Source organism: Protopterus annectens, chromosome 1.part0 (genome assembly GCF_019279795.1).
Source record: "Protopterus annectens isolate FY-2018-M chromosome 1.part0, PAN1.0, whole genome shotgun sequence".
NCBI lineage: Eukaryota > Metazoa > Chordata > Ceratodontiformes > Protopteridae > Protopterus > Protopterus annectens.
The window spans coordinates 1,886,516,305-1,886,537,907 of NC_056725.1; the positions used below are offsets into that span (position 1 = coordinate 1,886,516,305).

General features: G+C 40.9%; 1 protein-coding gene across 1 annotated transcript in view; it reads left to right on the forward strand.

The window, feature by feature from the left end:
* Positions 1–21,603, forward strand: part of LMBRD2 (LMBR1 domain containing 2) — a 1,695,734-nt gene that overhangs the window by 264,305 nt on the left and 1,409,826 nt on the right. The window contains exon 4 of the mRNA XM_044069969.1: positions 10,885–10,995. Within this exon, the coding sequence (XP_043925904.1) occupies positions 10,885–10,995 (111 nt within the window). The remainder of the gene's footprint in view (positions 1–10,884; positions 10,996–21,603) is intronic.

Consider the following 21,603-nt stretch of genomic DNA (forward strand, 5'->3'; position numbering starts at 1 on the left):
GACTGGTCTTGCCAGTCCTATGTTGAGAGAGCTCAGCCTCCAGTTTGGCCGTATAGTTGCATCTCTCGCATGTATTTGTGTTTTGTGGGAGGAGGAGAGGGTTGTCTGTGTACATGAGGCAATTGTAACATTGCCTCAATATTCCCAGGTTCACCAGCTGAGCAGGAGATGACACTAGCAACTGATCCCTCGACATGCTAGAAGGATAGACAAAAACTTTAAAAAAGATTCCGGGGATGTGGGTGACCGAGAAATGGGGGTTGCCTTTTGGGGTGCTATCTATAAGAGTGCCGTATCAAGGTAATAAGTACTGTAGGAGCAAGTGCTAGGTTTAACAGATAGAGAATAGTCTACTTAGAGTCAAGTAGAGATGATCTTTTTAGTTATAGGATACGCTGATTAGATGAGTAGTATAGGTCGAGGAAGGTAGTTTCAAGGGAAAATTTGAAGAGTGGACTTTAGGTAGCCCGAATAGTTTAAACCTGCTTAGCTGCCCTAGTGTGCAACAGTGGCAACTCCGCGCTAAATCGCGCTTAATGCGCTAAAACGTGCTTTATAGCAGGGGCTGGAAAAGACAGGAAATGACCCAAAATGGCCAATAAACTACAAGTTACTGCCTTAAACCACTCCTCTGAGGACAAACAGGCAGTTCAGTACTCCCTACTCCCACTAGTGAGTAAAGAAACTACCCCTTGACCAAACAAGGAAAATGGAGAAAACAGGAACCAAGACAAAGCCCAGGGATCAGCAAAATCTGGTCTCTGGAACACTAGTTTAGGAAAGTATGGAAAGCAAGGATATTTTTTTTTTTGTTTTTTTCAAGTTTTTTACAGAAAAGCAGAAAACACAATAAATGCTATGATTTTCGATTAAATGCTATCAAAAGCTAGTACACTTGAGTGTATTAGCCTGTAGTTTAACTTTTAGGCAAAACTTAAACTAGCAAGTGCAGTAAACAGTTTTAACTTATAAACACAGAAAAACAGTGCAAACTTTGATAAAATAAGCAGAAACAGTAGTCGAAAGGCACAAAAAGTCGAAAAGCCAAGAAAAATACTTAAAATCTGGAAAGGTAGTCTTTTCTGGTCTCTGCTGCTAGAGGAACACTGCTGGCCACCACGAGGAGCTGTGCTGAGTTCTCATTAGCTGGAAAAGCCCGCCAAAACGAGCTTTATAGCAGGGGCTGGAAAAGACAGGAAATGACCCAAAATGGCCAATAAACTACAAGTTACTGCCTTAAACCACTCCTCTGAGGACAAACAGGCAGTTCAGTACTCCCTACTCCCACTAGTGAGTAAAGAAACTACCCCTTGACCAAACAAGGAAAATGGAGAAAACAGGAACCAAGACAAAGCCCAGGGATCAGCAAAATCTGGTCTCTGGAACACTAGTTTAGGAAAGTATGGAAAGCAAGGATATTTTTTTTTGTTTTTTCAAATTTTTTACAGAAAAGCAGAAAACACAATAAATGCTATGATTTTCGATTAAATGCTATCAAAAGCTAGTACACTTGAGTGTATTAGCCTGTAGTTTAACTTTTAGGCAAAACTTAAACTAGCAAGTGCAGTAAACAGTTTTAACTTATAAACACAGAATAACAGTGCAAACTTTGATAAAATAAGCAGAAACAGTAGTCGAAAGGCACAAAAAGTCGAAAAAGCCAAGAAAAATACTTAAAATCTGGAAAGGTAGTCTTTTCTGGTCTCTGCTGCTAGAGGAACACTGCTGGCCACCACGAGGAGCTGTGCTGAGTTCTCAATAGCTGGAAAAGCCCGCCAAAACGTGCTTTATAGCAGGGGGCTGGAAAAGACAGGAAATGACCCAAAATGGCCAATAAACTACAAGTTACTGCCTTAAACCACTCCTCTGAGGACAAACAGGCAGTTCAGTACTCCCTACTCCCACTAGTGAGTAAAGAAACTACCCCTTGACCAAACAAGGAAAATGGAGAAAACAGGAACCAAGACAAAGCCCAGGGATCAGCAAAATCTGGTCTCTGGAACACTAGTTTAGGAAAGTATGGAAAGCAAGGATATTTTTTTTTTGTTTTTTCAAGTTTTTTACAGAAAAGCAGAAAACACAATAAATGCTATGATTTTCGATTAAATGCTATCAAAAGCTAGTACACTTGAGTGTATTAGCCTGTAGTTTAACTTTTAGGCAAAACTTAAACTAGCAAGTGCAGTAAACAGTTTTAACTTATAAACACAGAAAAACAGTCCAAACTTTGATAAAACAAGCAGAAAAAGTAGTCGTACGGCACAAAAAGTCCCAAAAGCCAAGAAAAATACTTAAAATCTGGAAAGGTAGTCTTTTCTGGTCTCTGCTGCTAGAGGAACACTGCTGGCCACCACGAGGAGCTGTGCTGAGTTCTCAATAGCTGGAAAAGCCCGCCAAAACGTGCTTTATAGCAGAGGGCTGGAAAAGACAGGAAATGACCCAAAATGGCCAATAAACTACAAGTTACTGCCTTAAACCACTCCTCTGAGGACAAACAGGCAGTTCAGTACTCCCTACTCCCACTAGTGAGTAAAGAAACTACCCCTTGACCAAACAAGGAAAATGGAGAAAACAGGAACCAAGACAAAGCCCAGGGATCAGCAAAATCTGGTCTCTGGAACACTAGTTTAGGAAAGTATGGAAAGCAAGGATATTTTTTTTGTTTTTTTCAAGTTTTTTAAACAGAAAAGCAGAAAACACAATAAATGCTATGATTTTCGATTAAATGCTATCAAAAGCTAGTACACTTGAGTGTATTAGCCTGTAGTTTAACTTTTAGGCAAAACTTAAACTAGCAAGTGCAGTAAACAGTTTTAACTTATAAACACAGAACAACAGTGCAAACTTTGATAAAATAAGCAGAAACAGTAGTCGAAAGGCACAAAAAGTCGAAAAAGCCAAGAAAAATACTTAAAATCTGGAAAGGTAGTCTTTTCTGGTCTCTGCTGCTAGAGGAACACTGCTGGCCACCACGAGGAGCTGTGCTGAGTTCTCAATAGCTGGAAAAGCCCGCCAAAACGTGCTTTTTAGCAGGGGGCTGGAAAAGACAGGAAATGACCCAAAATGGCCAATAAACTACAAGTTACTGCCTTAAACCACTCCTCTGAGGACAAACAGGCAGTTCAGTACTCCCTACTCCCACTAGTGAGTAAAGAAACTACCCCTTGACCAAACAAGGAAAATGGAGAAAACAGGAACGAAGACAAAGCCCAGGGATCAGCAAAATCTGGTCTCTGGAACACTAGTTTAGGAAAGTATGGAAAGCAAGGATATTTTTTTTTTGTTTTTTCAAGTTTTTTACAGAAAAGCAGAAAACACAATAAATGCTATGATTTTCGATTAAATGCTATCAAAAGCTAGTACACTTGAGTGTATTAGCCTGTAGTTTAACTTTTAGGCAAAACTTAAACTAGCAAGTGCAGTAAACAGTTTTAACTTATAAACACAGAATAACAGTGCAAACTTTGATAAAATAAGCAGAAACAGTAGTCGAAAGGCACAAAAAGTCGAAAAGCCAAGAAAAATACTTAAAATCTGGAAAGGTAGTCTTTTCTGGTCTCTGCTGCTAGAGGAACACTGCTGGCCACCACGAGGAGCTGTGCTGAGTTCTCAATAGCTGGAAAAGCCCGCCAAAACGTGCTTTATAGCAGGGGGCTGGAAAAGACAGGAAATGACCCAAAATGGCCAATAAACTACAAGTTACTGCCTTAAACCACTCCTCTGAGGACAAACAGGCAGTTCAGTACTCCCTACTCCCACTAGTGAGTAAAGAAACTACCCCTTGACCAAACAAGGAAAATGGAGAAAACAGGAACAAAGACAAAGCCCAGGGATCAGCAAAATCTGGTCTCTGGAACACTAGTTTAGGAAAGTATGGAAAGCAAGGATATTTTTTTTTGTTTTTTTCAAGTTTTTTACAGAAAAGCAGAAAACACAATAAATGCTATGATTTTCGATTAAATGCTATCAAAAGCTAGTACACTTGAGTGTATTAGCCTGTAGTTTAACTTTTAGGCAAAACTTAAACTAGCAAGTGCAGTAAACAGTTTTAACTTATAAACACAGAAAAACAGTGCAAACTTTGATAAAATAAGCAGAAACAGTAGTCGAAAGGCACAAAAAGTCGAAAAGCCAAGAAAAATACTTAAAATCTGGAAAGGTAGTCTTTTCTGGTCTCTGCTGCTAGAGGAACACTGCTGGCCACCACGAGGAGCTGTGCTGAGTTCTCAATAGCTGGAAAAGCCCGCCAAAACGTGCTTTATAGCAGGGGCTGGAAAAGACAGGAAATGACCCAAAATGGCCAATAAACTACAAGTTACTGCCTTAAACCACTCCTCTGAGGACAAACAGGCAGTTCAGTACTCCCTAATCCCACTAGTGAGTACAGAAACTACCGCTTGACCTAACAAGAAAAATGGAGAAAACAGGAACTAAGACAAAGCCCAGGGATCAGCAAAATCTGGTCTCTGGAACACTAGTTTAGGAAAGTATGGAAAGCAAGGATATTTTTTTTTTGTTTTTTCAAGTTTTTTACAGAAAAGCAGAAAACACAATAAATGCTATGATTTTCGATTAAATGCTATCAAAAGCTAGTACACTTGAGTGTATTAGCCTGTAGTTTAACTTTTAGGCAAAACTTAAACTAGCAAGTGCAGTAAACAGTTTTAACTTATAAACACAGAAAAACAGTGCAAACTTTGATAAAATAAGCAGAAACAGTAGTCGAAAGGCACAAAAAGTCGAAAAAGCCAAGAAAAATACTTAAAATCTGGAAAGGTAGTCTTTTCTGGTCTCTGCTGCTAGAGGAACACTGCTGGCCACCACGAGGAGCTGTGCTGAGTTCTCAATAGCTGGAAAAGCCCGCCAAAACGTGCTTTATAGCAGGGGGCTGGAAAAGACAGGAAATGACCCAAAATGGCCAATAAACTACAAGTTACTGCCTTAAACCACTCCTCTGAGGACAAACAGGCAGTTCAGTACTCCCTACTCCCACTAGTGAGTAAAGAAACTACCCCTTGACCAAACAAGGAAAATGGAGAAAACAGGAACTAAGACAAAGACCAGGGATCAGCAAAATCTGGTCTCTGGAACACTAGTTAGGAAAGTATGGAAAGCAAGGATATATTTTTTTTTTGTTTTTTTTACAGAAAAGCAGAAAACACAATAAATGCTATGATTTTCGATTAAATGCTATCAAAAGCTAGTACACTTGAGTGTATTAGCCTGTAGTTTAACTTTTAGGCAAAACTTAAACTAGCAAGTGCAGTAAACAGTTTTAACTTATAAACACAGAATAACAGTGCAAACTTTGATAAAATAAGCAGAAACAGTAGTCGAAAGGCACAAAAAGTCGAAAAAGCCAAGAAAAATACTTAAAATCTGGAAAGGTAGTCTTTTCTGGTCTCTGCTGCTAGAGGAACACTGCTGGCCACCACGAGGAGCTGTGCTGAGTTCTCAATAGCTGGAAAAGCCCGCCAAAACGTGCTTTATAGCAGGGGGCTGGAAAAGACAGGAAATGACCCAAAATGGCCAATAAACTACAAGTTACTGCCTTAAACCACTCCTCTGAGGACAAACAGGCAGTTCAGTACTCCCTACTCCCACTAGTGAGTAAAGAAACTACCCCTTGACCAAACAAGGAAAATGGAGAAAACAGGAACCAAGACAAAGCCCAGGGATCAGCAAAATCTGGTCTCTGGAACACTAGTTTAGGAAAGTATGGAAAGCAAGGATATTTTTTTTGTTTTTCAAGTTTTTTACAGAAAAGCAGAAAACACAATAAATGCTATGATTTTCGATTAAATGCTATCAAAAGCTAGTACACTTGAGTGTATTAGCCTGTAGTTTAACTTTTAGGCAAAACTTAAACTAGCAAGTGCAGTAAACAGTTTTAACTTATAAACACAGAAAAACAGTGCAAACTTTGATAAAATAAGCAGAAACAGTAGTCGAAAGGCACAAAAAGTCGAAAAAAGCCAAGAAAAATACTTAAAATCTGGAAAGGTAGTCTTTTCTGGTCTCTGCTGCTAGAGGAACACTGCTGGCCACCACGAGGAGCTGTGCTGAGTATTAGGATGCTGGGGTATTTATTTACTTGTTTACATCTGTTGTCAGGTATAGTCTGACTGGGCAGTTTGCCCCTTTTCAGTGGAGACTTAGGGAGGTAAGCTGCAATGTACTTTACACATAAGGTAAAATATTGTAGTGTTAAGTAAAGAACATTGTGGAATCAGGCATAAATATAATAGTATTTACTTAGGAAATTACATAAGAGACATTTTACAAATGTTTATAGTGTCAAAAGTTTAAGCAGCATGGTGAGAAGTCTGATATGTGTGTATGTGGTAATGCAGGCTTGGAGACTAGATATACTTCTGTATCTGGAGTGTTACTTCACAGCATTTGTCAGAGTGGGCAGGTGCAGTCTCAACTCTTTAGAGAACCACTCAGTCTTGTTATGTTTAAATAGCTTTGAGATTATGGGAAAAGTGTACATTTTGAAGATTGGGTAACAGTTGTGGGAGTAAGTTGGCAGTGGAGTTTGGATTGGTGAGGTTGAGAATTGAGAACCAGACTGTTTTTGCAAGATGGGCTTTTTGTGTGGTTATTTTTAGGGCAAGTTTGGTCTGTAGTAGAGTTTTCTTTGGGAATGTTTTATTTTTAGAGTTTGTGAAATGTTAAAGGGCAATGGTCACTGAATGTGGGTGGGTGATTTATAATAATGGAGATATTGTTGGGGTGGGTGGCTATTATTAAGTCAAGATGTCAGTGGTGCCTAGTTTTAAAATTAGATCTGATGGGCATAGTCACAATTTGAAGGAGTTTGAGACTGGAAAGGAGAAATGGGCCTAAGAAATTTAAGATGAAGTCTCCAAGGATAATTATGTGATTGTCTGCAGGGATGTTGGTCAGGATGTTATACAGTGAAGCTGTGAATTTTTCCAGAGAGGCGACGGGAGGTAGGCAACTTTCACATAAAGATGATGGTAGTGCTTAGTCGGAAGTTTAGTACGTTTTTGCTAACTATATTTTAGGAAATTTGTGGTAGGCCAAAAGCTTCTTTCTGTAGTGTCTTCTGAGTGGCAAGGTTAAACCACTGCACTTGAGATAGTTTTGCTTGTCTTGCTACCCACAAAGAGAAAAAGAGCAATGCCATTGCAGTCTTGGCTTGTAATTTTCCAGCCACAATATCTCTTGGCTTGCTTGCGTGAGTTTCCAAGGAGTGTTGCTAAAGTGAAATTCAAGATGTAAAGACTAGGAACCCAGAAACAGAAGAAATTGAACAGATTTTATTTTTTTTTTAATTTAAAAGTTGTAAAGGCAAAATGAGGTTAATCCCAGAAGGTGTAAATGATTGTGTGCATAACAATCTGTTAACTTGAAAGTTTTTTTTTAAATGCTGTAAAGCATATTTATATTTTTAGATTATATGTTTATTTTATGAGATGGGTCGGAAGAATTATCAAAGGAATTTATTGATTATTTACATAGTACACCAATTTTCTATGTTTCACATTTCACTTTGATAACAAAAAAAAAGGTTAACTACCTGTGTGCTACCATGTTTAAAGCTGAAGGAGGCTTTAATACATACAAGAAACCCACTTTCAGCAACACATACTTGCATTTTACTAGTTCACACCCTGTGAAACAAAAAACGAAGCCTGGTTAAAGGACAGGCTATTAGATTTTGAAATTTTGCTTAAGGAAATAGACAAGTTAAAATATGTTTTATGAAAGAAGCTACCTGAAACAGTTTGTTGACAACATAGTGGGGAAGCGCTGGATTCTAGGGAAACCAAATATAAGCCACTATTTGGTACTGGTTAGAGAAACATGTCTAAAATTTAAAAAGATAGTCCAGAATAGAGTACAGGTATGGTTCTGTAATACCATGGTGAACATCAAGAACTTAGAACTGTTATTGAGAAAAACTGGACTGTACTCAGAAGTCAGGTGGCACGATGTCAGGGCAATCCTATGGGCTAGGCTTGTAAAGGCTCCAGGGCCATTAGCCTAGTGCACACCTATGAATTTATAAGTAACCCCACAGTTTTTTCAGTAGTGGGTAGCAAATCAAGGTTTTTGAGTAAGGTTTCACAGAATCTGGAGAATATTTTTGAAAAAGGTGAACATAGATATTCTGGGGCATTCAGTTGTGGTACTGTGAAATGTGGACAAGGTCGACAATGTTCACATGTTTTGCAGGTGGAATCACCGGTTAATAACATTTAGGTAAAATTTTAAAAAAGAAATTGCTATACTGGGGGATAGTATGCTTTGCCAAATGTTCAAAATGTCCATCCTTTTATGTAGGAAATACTGAATGAGTACTCAGGAGAAGGATCTATGAGCACAACTAAGATATTGAAGCTTGTAATAGCAACAGTGTTGTATGTAAGCCTTCTGTTGTATGTCCAGAGTTTAATTCCTTTTGATTGGAATTTTGTATAAAGTAACAATTAACCCCAGAGGAGGTGATTGGGAGAACTGTTTAGAATACAGGGAGCTTATGTGGCAACTAAAACTAAATGTGGGTATACCCCTGGTTTAAATGAATATAATTTCTATAAAACCTGTATTAAAATTACACCATCTAAACTTTAATGATTACAGATGCCATCCCATTATGTTTTATAATCTTAGGTATTTGTTTGCTTATCTGTTGCATTACATTATATTGTGTAACATATTTTGTACTATTTTAAGGGAATTTGGTAAAATTTGATATAAGAGGCACACTTTTTATGCAAGGAAATTTGGTTCTTTTTTACAATGTTTATTTTCCTACTATGTTATGCATTTTTATATATGCTATATTTTTATACATCATTTATTTATATATATTTTATAGGGATTTATATCTAAATAATTTGGAGAAGGTTAACCTTGGTATTTATTGTATTGTACTCCTGATTATTAGTTTTAAAGTTTTAAATTGGTCTATAAAATGTAATTTCATTTTAAGCCGTTTTTGCCCGGGAAGAAGGTTATAAGTTTGCTTTCACCCTTTAAAGTAAAATGCATTTTTGACTTTGATAAAGTTTCCCCTTATGCTGCTAGCTAAATGCGCAAGATCGTATGAAAAACTTTCAAGTTATGAACTAAACCAATTAGCATTCGTTCAGTGAACTGGTAGAGTCAGGTTTACCACACAGTATACTGGAGATATGCAAAGAAAAAAAATAGATTTATTGAAAAATGAATGAACACACAAAGGTTTAGTGCTTTCATCTCACAAAAGTAAGTGATGGAGACATCTTCAGAACCAAAGTACAATCAAAGCCCCTCCTGTTTTTATTATAACCTCCAATTGGGAACTTATTATTCAGTCAAAGCTGTACGTAAACATGCATACATTTCTTAAAGGGGAAATGGTCTGTTATCAAAATATACATTGTATTATTAAATTCAGTAAAAAAATATATAATTTAGTACATCCACAGCTAATAATAAAAAAAAATGTTCTTTCTATCCTAATTTCAAAGATAATTTTTTTAATAGATCCACTATACTGGTATTAGGTTATCAATGCGCAGTTACAATTTTATTTACACATCTCTTCATTCATGTATTTTTAACTTGTTATTTTTATTCTTGGCATCATGTTCAGCTATGCTCATTATGACGCATACTAATCTTTATTGTCTTTGTTATTATTATATAATTTTTACTGAATTTAATATTTCTTTTGTGGTGGTCAAAGTAGTAGGATCAAGAATTTTGCTTGCACTTGGGCCTTTACACTTATTTCATGTTATCTGAATGTATTGTAACTGAGTGCATTTTAGTAGGGTGAACAAATTTTCAAAAAGTACACCTGTGTCTTCAAATGCATGATTTTTAAAGATGTTATGTTTCTGTCCAGATTTTGAGGAAATTCCGTTTTTTCAGTAACGAAGATCACTTAATCTAATTCTGGATAGTGAACTGTGGATTGTGTTACTAATAAACTCTGTACTGCTCAACGCATGAGGTGGACTTTGGAGATCTTATTTTATTCCTGACATCTTTGTATGATATACTTAACTGGCGCAATATTTTCCTCATAACGGCTTTCAGTGACAGGTTGAAAGCAAACTTAACTTTGGGATGTACCATTTGTGATTTTACCTGTGCTTGAGGGAGGAGTTGTGACATTTTGTTGAAATGTGAAAAAGAAACGGAAGTACAGTCACTGAGAAATCGTGCTAAAGAAGGATATCTGTAAGAAAATAGGAAAAACTCTGCCTGAACTTCCTGAATTGTAGACTATAGCACTGCTCTTACAAAGGGGAGACAAAACTATTGTTAGAAATCATTTACCTGGTAGCAACAACCTGTCTTTATCATTTACTTAGCTGTGAAATGAACTGATAAAAAGACATTAGATATGAATTTCTGAAGCTTGACTTCTAGCTAAATAAAGCTTAAAGCTCTAGGATATTGTGTGCATTCTGGCTTTTGCACATCTCACTATTGCTGGGCCTAAATAAATTCCCTTGTCGAATCAGTGTGTTGTGAATATGGGCGCAGTGCTCATTCCCTTGACAAGCTGGTGTTATGTACTAGCCTCACATACACGTAGATTAACACTTTATATAACTGTACTTTCCTGCTGCTATGTGTCATGGGAGAAGAACAAAAACTTAAAAGGTTTTCTCAGAACTTTTCCTCTGACCACAGTTTGCATTTCCAGTATTCCTCATATTAATTTTCCTTTGAATAAAATATTTTTTATAGTGGTGGTGTTTTTTCTTTTTTGTGGTAAAGTTTCAATTAGAATTTGCCTGTGGTTGTGATAAGTCTCTCAAGATAAATGTGCATTACATTTTGTTGTATGTTTGACAACATGACAGTATGGAACTGCTGTAAATATACTTCTCATCTTCCTTTTTTTAACAGTAAGCACACTCCAGTTATTGACAAATGTACCAAACCATGGAGTTACATACCAGATGGAATTATGCCTATTTTTTGGCGTGTAGTATACTGGACATCACAGTTTCTGACTTGGTAAGTGCACGTCGTAAGACTAAGCCATGGCATGCATTTTTTTTTTTTTTTACCACAGCCAGAACCTTTCTTTATTTGGGTCTTCTAGAATAAAACTGTGTCATTCTGGTGCTACGTCATTTGGAGTGTAGTTCTCTGACGTGTAGTGTTGTAGTCTGCCAGGTTGGTATTGGGAGTGGTGTGTTATTTTAACTGTGGAAGAAAGTATGACACTTCAACGTTAACCTTTAGAAAAAGCTTGCGAACAGGTTTATTAGTAGATAGGATATAAAATCACATTATTTAGAGAAAAATTCCAGCAAGCTGGAAATGATTTTCAAACTGATACAGTAATATGTTTTTTGTGTGTGTGTGTGTGTGTGTGTGTGTGTGTGTATGCATTTATGTATTGTGTGTGTGTGTGTGTGTGTGTGCATGTGTGTGTGTGTGTGTGTGTGTGTGTGTGTGTATACACATTTATATATTGTGTGTGTGTGTTTGTATGCACACACACATACATACATATATATATATATATATATATATATATATATATATATATATATATATATATATATATATAAATATATAAAATCTAGATGATAACACTATTTTACCTGAACTAACTGGTTATTTTCTTGAAAAATGATTTACACATTCAGGACTGGACAAAGGTATAGTCTGTGAGAGATCCTATGATAGTATTACAGTTTTGACTCTTTAAATAAGGAAGTTGAGGTTAACTGGGTAAAGCCTGCCTGTAATCAGATATTTTTCATTTTTATTTTTGTAACTTCTAGCTTTGGATACTTGACATGGGTCCCTGTTAAGGTTTTGCAGTCTTAGTTCTGTTTGTTTGTTACATTTACAGATGCACTAATCATTATTTTGTTGTAATACATTTATCTTGTGCTAGTTTATAAAATTTGATGTGATGTTGTCCTATCTCACCTTTATTCTTCACTGGTTGGGTTCATAACCGATCCTCGGTTCCAACTCTGCCTTATACAAAAGCTTGAGGTCTTCCACTAGCTCATGGCTATAACCCTGTCCCGTCATGCCCTAGGAAAGTTCCCCAGATCTCGTTTGCCACTAAACAAGATCGGGTGCTTCCTACTGGCTCTGCTTAAGTGAAATAATTTCTTTATTCTACTTTAGGATAATTAGCCTTAATTACTAACTTTGTATTTAGCTACTGTTTGGGGTTGTTTTTTTTTTTTTTTTTGTGTGTCCGTTTCTGTTATTTGTGCTGTTGGCTGCCGTTTTTTCCTCAAGGCCTTTTCTCTCACCCTATCTTGGATTAAATTTTACTCCTAAGGCCGTTTTCTAAACTTGTTTAAGTTAGAGAGCCTGTTTAACTTATTTTGTTATACCTATTTATTAAAAAAACAAAAGAGAGAGAGTTGTAGTTACTAATTTCTTGTAGCTAAGCCCGTTCTAGTTAGAGGGCTTCCTTTCCTTAGCTTTAGGCTCATTTAATTTAGAGAGCTGTTTGAACTAAACCTTGTCATCCATCTCTCTCTAGAATACTAGGCAAGCTCGTTTGAGTTAGAGTGCCGTCTTGCCTATTTCAGTTAGAGGGCATTTTTTTTCTCTGGTTCTTTAATTAAAAAAAAAAAAGGTTCTGATGTATTATTGTTGTTGACTTTTCCTGTCATGTCTACAAAACAGTCATAAGTTAGCAAACCCTCTGGGTTTAAAAAAATGTGGGAAATGTAGCCAAAAATTGTCCATCACTGACGGGCATACAGTCTGTGTGTACTACCTTGGAGCAGTACACCTCCAGGAGTCATGCTCAGAGGATTGCTGAAGTCCCCCTTTTTCAGAAGCTATTAAAGAAGGTCCAGATCCTTCAAAATCAGGCCATTCCCCTCTTCCAAATCGGACAAAGCTGGAAAGAGGTCATCTTCTTCTTCGGATGCTCAGTTGGAGCCGACGAAAAAAGTGCAGAAAATGTCAACTTTGGACCTGAAGATGGTTGGGCCTGAGAAACCTTCCACCCCGACTCCTTTAGTTTCAGAGCTGTTGGGTTTTCAGGTACAGAGCCGGTCCCTGGAGTTGGAACCGGTATCTTCAACCGTAAGATCTCCAATATTACAGGCATCAAGATCCCCTGCTCCCTCCTCTCGATCCTCCAGGAACAGTTCAGATGACGATGTAGATTGCATGGTGCGGAGGCTATTGAGGACACCGACACTTGCCAAATTGTTGTCGGTTCTGACCCAGAGGGCTTTTGAACCGACTTAGCCTACACTTTTACCATTGATTTCTCCTCCAAGCCAATCCCGGACCTTGGAGGCAGAATGTCTACAGCTGATCGTAGCAGAATCATCAGAGACAAGACCTGTCCCAGGATCTTCGGGCCTGACTACTGCTCTGATGTCCTCTGTACTATCTGAAATCGAGGAGTCTAGTAGCTGACACTTTCCAGTTGGGTCCAGGAAGGGGAGTCAGATCGGATAGTTGGCGGATCCTCACTTGCCTGTTGGGGCCTCTGCGGGGGTGAGCTGGGCTCCTACCTTAGCCTTGGAACCAACCCCCTTGGTTTTAGGGATTCCCTCTGGTTCTTCGGAGCTGGGAGTTTCCTCAGACAGGGGGGCGGGGGGCTTTTGAGGTAATGAGGAGAATGCTGTCTCCACAGACAGATCCACTCTCAGGTCCGGATATTCTTCCCCCAAAAGCACCGGTGTCTGTCTCAGCCCCACTGCATCCACAGAAATGCGGAGACCCTAGGCCTCAGGATGCCCCATTGGCTGGACCCCTCTCTTCTGAAACCTCTCCAGAATACCCTTCTGAAGAGGTCCCTTGAAAGAGACTATGCAAGAGGAAGCATTTAGACTCTCCAGAGGAGTCCATCGCTTCTCATCAGATCTTGATGAGTCCGAAGGGTCCCCATAGTCACCCTCTGAGGATGTCTCCATTGCAGACATCCTAGAAATACTTAAGCAGAGAGGTGGCTGGAAGCTCATCAACCCTTCTGAGGAGGAGTCTGTATACCTGAAGGCTTTTGGGCCTCACTCTTCTGCCATTTGGGTTTCTCCACCCTTCGATGAGCTCATGGAAGTAGTTAGTCAAAAGGAATAGGAGTCTCCAGATTCAGTGGAACCTGTTCTTCGGCGGCTGAACAAATTTATTACTGCACCTTCAGACAAGGAGTTTCTTACCAAGGGTGTCCCAGTAGATGCTATGGTGATGGCAGCAGCCACCAAAAAGGAACTTTCAGAGACATCCTAGTTTGTCCATCTGCCGAACAAAGAGTCTCCTACGATGGATAGATATGGAAAGCTAATGTTCTCTTCAGCGACTTTTGCACTCAGATCACTGAACTGTCTGACTCGCTTTACTAGGCTTCAGAGAGATCTCCAAAAAGAGCTAGGAGATACCCTCTAAGGTTCAGTAGCTGCAGGGGTGTCAGATAAGGTTTCCTCTCAGCTCTCCACCTTAACCTCAGTAGTCATCTCCTCCATGAGGTTCATTTCTTATGCAGCAGATGGAGCAAGCAGGGCAGCAGGTTCAGGAATTTCCCTAAGGAGACATTCCTGGATGCACTTGTGTGACTTTGCAGAACCTTTTAAATCTTCTTTTGTTAATCCTCCTTTTGATGGCTTGTCCTTGTTTGGGCCTAAAGTCAAAGACACACTAACCAGGTTTGAACAAAAAGGAAAAACTGTCTCTGCCATTGGAGTACGTTTCTCCCTACCTACTAGACATTACCCAAAAGGCCAGAAGGGGAGGAAATGTGGTTTAGAAAATCCCAGAGAGCTTTTTAGGACACACATGGTGATTCTTCTTCTAGGGGCAGAGGGGGAGGTGCCAATGGAAGACACCGACCATGCAGCGGGGGGGGGGGGGGTCTGCAAAATCAGGGTGACGGGGAATCATTCCATGGTAAGTCCTTTCAGCGCTCCTGAAAGGAGGCCCATCTGTCCATCTGTGGAGGCAGTCGGGGGTCACTTATCTTTGTACCCAGAAGCCTGACTAAGAATAACAAAAGAAAAGTGTGTACAAAGCATTATATCCAGAGGCTACTCTATACTATTTTCCTTCCCCATCCCAAACATAAAAAACATCCCGGACGTTCCATTCAGTCAAAGGGAACAGACAACTCTAGAAATACAAAAATTGCTAGAGAAAAGAGTCATCCAGACAGTCCCCGCAGACCAAGTAGGATCGAGAACTTACTCAAGGTTCTTTTTAGTTCCAAAGAAAACAGGGGACTGGAGACCTATCCTGGAGTTCAGCAAATTAATGAAGTCCGTAAGAAAATCAAAGTTCTGGATGGTAACACTGCAGTCGATACTTCCTTTTCTGGGACAAGACGATTGGATGTGCTCGATAGATCTCCAGGATGCATACTACCACATAAAAATGGACAGGTGATCCAGGAGTAATTTACGCTTTCGGCTGGGAGCCAGTCACTACCAATTTCAAGCTCTGCCCTTTGGTCTCACTGTGGCCTCCAGAGTGTTCACCAAGTGTATGGCAGTAGTCATGGCTCACTTGAGACGCCTAGGATTCTGAGTGTTTCCATGTCTAGATAACTGGCTCCTAACTGTCATCACTGAGTATCTACTAACAAAAGCGAGAGACACCACCTTGCAGCTCTGCTCTCATCTAGGAATCACAATAAACTAAAAAAAAATCTGCCTTGTTGCCATCTCAGCGTATCGTTTTGATGGCAAAACTTCCTTCCGAAAGGGTGTAAATTTTGTGATGTCAGGTCCTAATCCTACTTTCCAAGAAAAAAGTATGAACAAAAACAGTACTGAAAGTGTTAGGAACCATGGCAGCAGCAATAACCCTAATTCCATTAGCACATCTACACATGAGAATTCTACACTGGCTGCTGTTCTCTCAATGGTCCATGCAGGAACTATCCATGTCCCACCAAATTACAATAACAGAATCCTGCAAGAAAGACCTTCATTGGTGGCTTACCTCTACTCATGTGACATTAGGTGGACCCTTTGTTCTTCCACAGTCTTTAGCCACGGTGACCACCGATGCTTCCCAGTTGAGGGGGGGCATTATCTGGGAAAGAAAGTCCAAGGCACTTAGCAGGGTCGCCCATTTGCACATCAGTGTCCTATAGATGCGGGTGGTGCTTCTATCGTTGCAAGCATTCCTGGACTCTCTTCTGCTAGGAACTATTGCAATACAGACAGACAACATGTCAGTTCTGTTGTACATAAACAAGGATGGACCAGATGTTCATCGTGCATACAGCTGCAGTCATAACAGATGGGTTTTCCTGCCGTCAGGCGGGTCCTCGGTCGGCCGAATTCCAAAGTCTAGGTCCGGCGTCGGTTGTCGTCGCCTCTTCCCTGACGTCAGTGCGACAGGGGTATAAAAGAACCAGCCGACGCCATTTTCTTCAGTCTTTCTTGCTGCGCGGTGCCCGAAGCAGAAGCAGTTCGCAAGTGCCGGTCGGCCAGCTCCTGAGATTACGAATATTTTTCAACCGAAGACTTCTTGAAAGCTAAGTACCCGTTAGAAACTTTTCTTGTCTCAGACCGATGTCAGACAAAGTTAATAATTGCATTTCATGTGGGAAGCAAATACCGCATAAGGATTTCCATTCCCTCTGTATACCTTGCTTAGGCCCAGACCACGACGTCTCGGCCTGTTGTTTTTGTGCTACATTCAACAGACGCACTATTAAGCGTCGGGCGGAGTTCGCCCAACACTATTTTGGCAAAAAGTTTAATTACAACATGTCGTCGGATACTCCGACTCCAATTTTGAGTAAACGACGTAAAGATAGGGACCGACATACGAGGTCCGCGACTTCTACCGACACCACGCTAAAGCCGACTACATGTGCTCCGGTTCTCAGCGAGGCGCCTACGCAGCCCCTGACTACCGATGACACTTCATTAGCGGTGTCTTCTGTGCCTGAGGTCACAGGCTCTTCGGCCCACACCCCGACTACAGATACTGAAGTCACTCTTGGCGGGGAAACTCAGAGTTCAGACAGGCCTGCCACCTCTCAAGGTGTCTTCAGGCCTTCTTCTTCTTTTTCCATTAAGGCTTACACTAAATCTAAAGCAGCCATGCATTCTAAAAGACAAGCTCCACAGGGCCCCTCTCAAGGCCCCATGCCTAAAAAGCAGATGGTCAAAATGGCTGAGGATTTGATTACTCTTATCAGGGGTTCTCAACCCCCCTCGGACAAAAGGCCCAGAGTGGAGGAAGAATACCCTTCCTCGGACCAGGCCTCCATTACTTCAGAACATTCTGAGGACCAGGAACATTCTTACTCCCCTTTCGAAGATTCTGATGCAGAGGAGTCCATTCCCTCTGTCTCCCCCCCTGAGGATTACTCTTTTGGGGAAACCTTGCATACCTTGAGGGAACACTTCCACTGGGAAGGCCAAGAGTGCTCAGACTCCAAGAAAAGGCTCAGGGATTTCCTCTTGCTCCCTCAGCACAGGCCTCTGGCTATACCTCCTGTCTTAGACATACTAGATGATGTGTATTCAGAGGCCAGCCTTAACCCAGATTCTTTACCTCCAGCTCCAGTCAAGCTTGACAGGTATTACCGGGTTCCTGATTCACACCAATTCCTATACAAAAGCCATGCGGCTGACCCAGAAACTATTTCACAGGGTCCCAAGGGAATTAAGGCCTCCACTGCCAAAAATCCATTACCTTCAGAGAGAGATTCCAGAGCTTTGGGGAAAAAGGTATATACCTCGGCCACTTTAACCATGAGGGCACTAAACTGTCAGTTCCATATGTTAAAGTACCAACAGTTTTTGTTATCTCAGTTGAAAAGCAAAATGTCACAACCTGAACAACCAGACTTGAAGGAGTTGCAGGATTTGTTGCATAGTGCAGAGCAAGTGGGTAAACATACCTTGCAATGTGGTTTTGATGCTTTAGAGGCCTCTTGTAGAGCTGCTGTTACAGGATCAGTCATACGTAGACATGCTTGGCTAAAAGAGCAAACCTTACCAGATCATGTCAAAGCTAAATTACTAAGATGCCCCTCTGCAAAAAGATGTATTGTTCGGTGTTAAAGCTGAGGAGGTATTAAAGAAAATGGAGGAAAAGGCAAAATCAATGCAAACAGTGAAAGATTTCCTACAGGTACAACCTCCACGTTTCAGTAGAAATTGGCCTTCCAAAAATTGGTCCTTTCCAGCCACGGACAGACCCCAAAGAGGTCGATACAGGTGCCCGAGGGGCAGAGGACAATATCAAGGATCGTTTAGAGGCAGACAATGGCAAGCACCTACACAAAGAGGTGGTGAGGATAGTTCACAGCCATTCAGAAAGCAGAACCAATGACTTTCCCCTTTGCATGCCAAGCAAGGCTCAAATGGCAGCACCTTTAGGCGGAAAACTGGCATTATTTTCGAAAAATTGGCATATTGTCACAAAAGACAAATGGATCCTGGACATTATAGACAGAGGCTACAGATTCCACTTTCACAACCTTCCAAAAATGAGAGGCATGCCAAACCTGCCACACAATCAAAGGGCAGAGGCACAAAAACAAATTTCAGATCTCATGGACATGAAAGCTATTCAAGAGGTACCTGCACAAGAACAGGGTCAAGGTTTTTATTCCAGACTATTCCTGGTACCAAGGAAGGGAAAAGATTGGAGACCTATTTTGGACCTATCCATCCTAAACACATTTTTACTCGTGCCAAAATTCAAGATGCTCACATTACAGCAGCTTCTTCCCATGCTGGGCAAGGAGTCTTGGCTGGTAACATTGGACCTCAAGGAGGCATACCTGCATGTCCCAATCAGGCAAGATTGCAGAAGATACCTCAGATTTCTTGCAGGTTCAACTCATTATCAATTCTCTGCATTGCCCTTTGGTTTATCTACTGCGCCCAGAGTGTTCACGAAATGCCTGGCATCAGTAATTGCCTACTGCAGACTTCAAGGGATACAAATATACCCATATCTGGACGACTGCCTGATCCAAGCGGACAGCAAGCACATACTTCTGAAACATCTGGCGTTTGTAATAATGTTGTTGAATTTTCTGGGATACACAGTCAACAAAAAGAAATCAAGGCTAATACCCTCGCAAACAATAATTTTCCTGGGTGCCAGCTTGGATACAAACACCCAGATGGCCTACCTCACGCCAGAGAAACAAGGGCAACTAACTCAATACTTCAGAAAACTGGCAACTTTCACCAGGCTGACTGCAAGGAAAATCCTGCAGGCTCTGGGATTCATGGCATCTTGCATCCTACTAATCCCATGTGCAAAGCTGCATATGAGAAAACTTCAATGGTACCTAAAAAACCTATGGTCTCAACACAGCCACAGTTTGGAAACAATAGTACCACTGATTCCATGTCTTCAAAAGGAATTTCTGTGGTGGGCTCAAGCATGCCAAAGAAACACAGGTCTCCCATTCTGCAAGCCTCAAGCAAATCAAGTCATCACAACAGACGCCTCGGACTACGCCTGGGGTGTGCACATGACAGATCGGTGCATTCAGGGCAAATGGTCCCAAAAAGAAAAGCACCTACACATCAATCAAAAGGAAATGCTAGCAGTAATAAATGCTATTATAGCTTTCAAAGACCTACTGCATCCAGGCCAGCTATTGATAAGGACAGACAACACCACAGTAATGTGGTACATAAACAAACAGGGAGGAACCCATTCATACCCCCTATGCAGGCTAGCCATGTCTCTTTGGAACATGGCTCTGGAATTACAAATCGAACTTCAAGCACAATACCTGCCAGGCAAGGAAAACATGCTGGCAGACAACCTAGGCAGAAATATGACAGATCCACACGAATGGAAGTTGCATCCTCAAGTGTTTACAAAGATAATTCAAGCATGGGGAAGGCCAGACATAGATCTCTTTGCCTCCCACAGAAATCACCAGTTGGCAAAATTCTGCTCAAGGACCTTTCACCCACAGGCCTGGAAAGTGGACACACTCTTTTTCAGTTGGACAACAATGACAGTTTATGCCTTTCCACCTCTTCCTCTGCTGCCCAAAGTTCTATTAAAAACCAGAGCAGACAGACCAAAGATGATTCTCATTGCTCCAGACTGGCCAAGACAACACTGGTACCCACTCCTGAGAAGCCTGACGCATTCCCCACCATGGACCCTGCCTCTAATGCCTCTTCTACTGACTCAGCACAACTTCAAAACCCTTCACAGTCAGCTGAAAACACTCAATCTAGCCGCATGGAAAATTCCTTAAATTCACAACAGACCCTACTCTCCAAGGAGGTGCAGGATGTCATTTTGGAGGCCAGAAGGCCTTCTACTAGAAAAGCCTACTCTGCAAAATGGAAACGGTTTTGTGCCTGGAATAAGAAAAAGGGTCAGAATCCTGGAATACTGAATTTACCTCAAATATTACAGTACCTAGCTGAGATGCTAAGCAGTGGACTTTCATTCTCCTCCCTCAAAATCCATGCCTCAGCCATTTCTGCAGAATACAACACTGATCCTCCTTTATTCTCTCACCCCCTCTTAAGAGAGTTCCTCAGAGGGGCTAAGAATATAAAACCCCCAAGGAAACAACCAGTACCTGCTTGGGACCTCAATTTCATTCTAGAAAAACTGACCTTGCCTCCTTTTGAGCCAGCTGCTTCAACAGAACTGCAATATTTGTCCTGGAAAACAGCCTTCCTTCTGGCTATCACCTCAGCTCGCAGGGTTTCGGAACTACAAGCCCTCATGGCTGTGCAGCCTTTCATCATTTTCCATCAGGACAGAGTTTCCTTATGAACCAATCCGTCCTTTATGCCAAAGGTAGTATCCAGGGTAGCCTTGAATCAGGCTGTCCACTTACCTACCTTTTACCCTAATCCTCAAAACAAAGGGGAGAGACTACTACATTGCTTGGACATTCACAGACAGCTGCGTTATTATTTGGACAGAACAAAGCCTTTCAGAAAATCAGAGTAACTCTTTGTGTCCTATGCTACAGGAGCTCAAGGGAAGTCTATTTCCAAACAGACAATTTAAAAATGGATAGCCCACTGCATACATTTTTGTTACTCTTTTCATGGTAAAACTGTACCTGCAGGCATCAGATCTCACTCCACAAGGGCCACAGCTACCTCTGCAGCTTTCCTCGGGGGGGGGGGGGGGGGGTTCCTACCAAAGATATTTTGGAAGCAGCCACTTGGAGTTCTGTATATACCTTCTCCAAGCACTATCACCTACCATTATACTCCAAATCTAGAGCAGGCTTTGCCACTGCAGTCTTGCAGGGCATCCTGGCTCCTCCTGGTTCCACCTAGTGCCTACCACCCCTTTTTTAGCTTTGGGATTCTACCCATCTGTTATGACTGCAGCTGTATGCACGATGAACATAGTACAGTTTTGTACCTACCATAAATGTAGATGTTCGAGTGCTAATACAGCTGCATTCCAGGTTTCCCTCCCTCCTTCCCCTCTTGGGACAGGCCTAATGGCTAACACCTCCTCATACAACCTGATTGGGGTATTCTTTTATGGTGTATTTGCTTGCAACTACTGTTTTTTGATTATATTGCATTGCATTATTACATAAATTTATGTATTGCTTTCCTTCTGGGGGCACCTGACATCTGGGGCAAGAAAAACTGAAGAAAATGGTGTCGTCTGGTTCTTTTATACCCCTGTCGCACTGACGTCAGG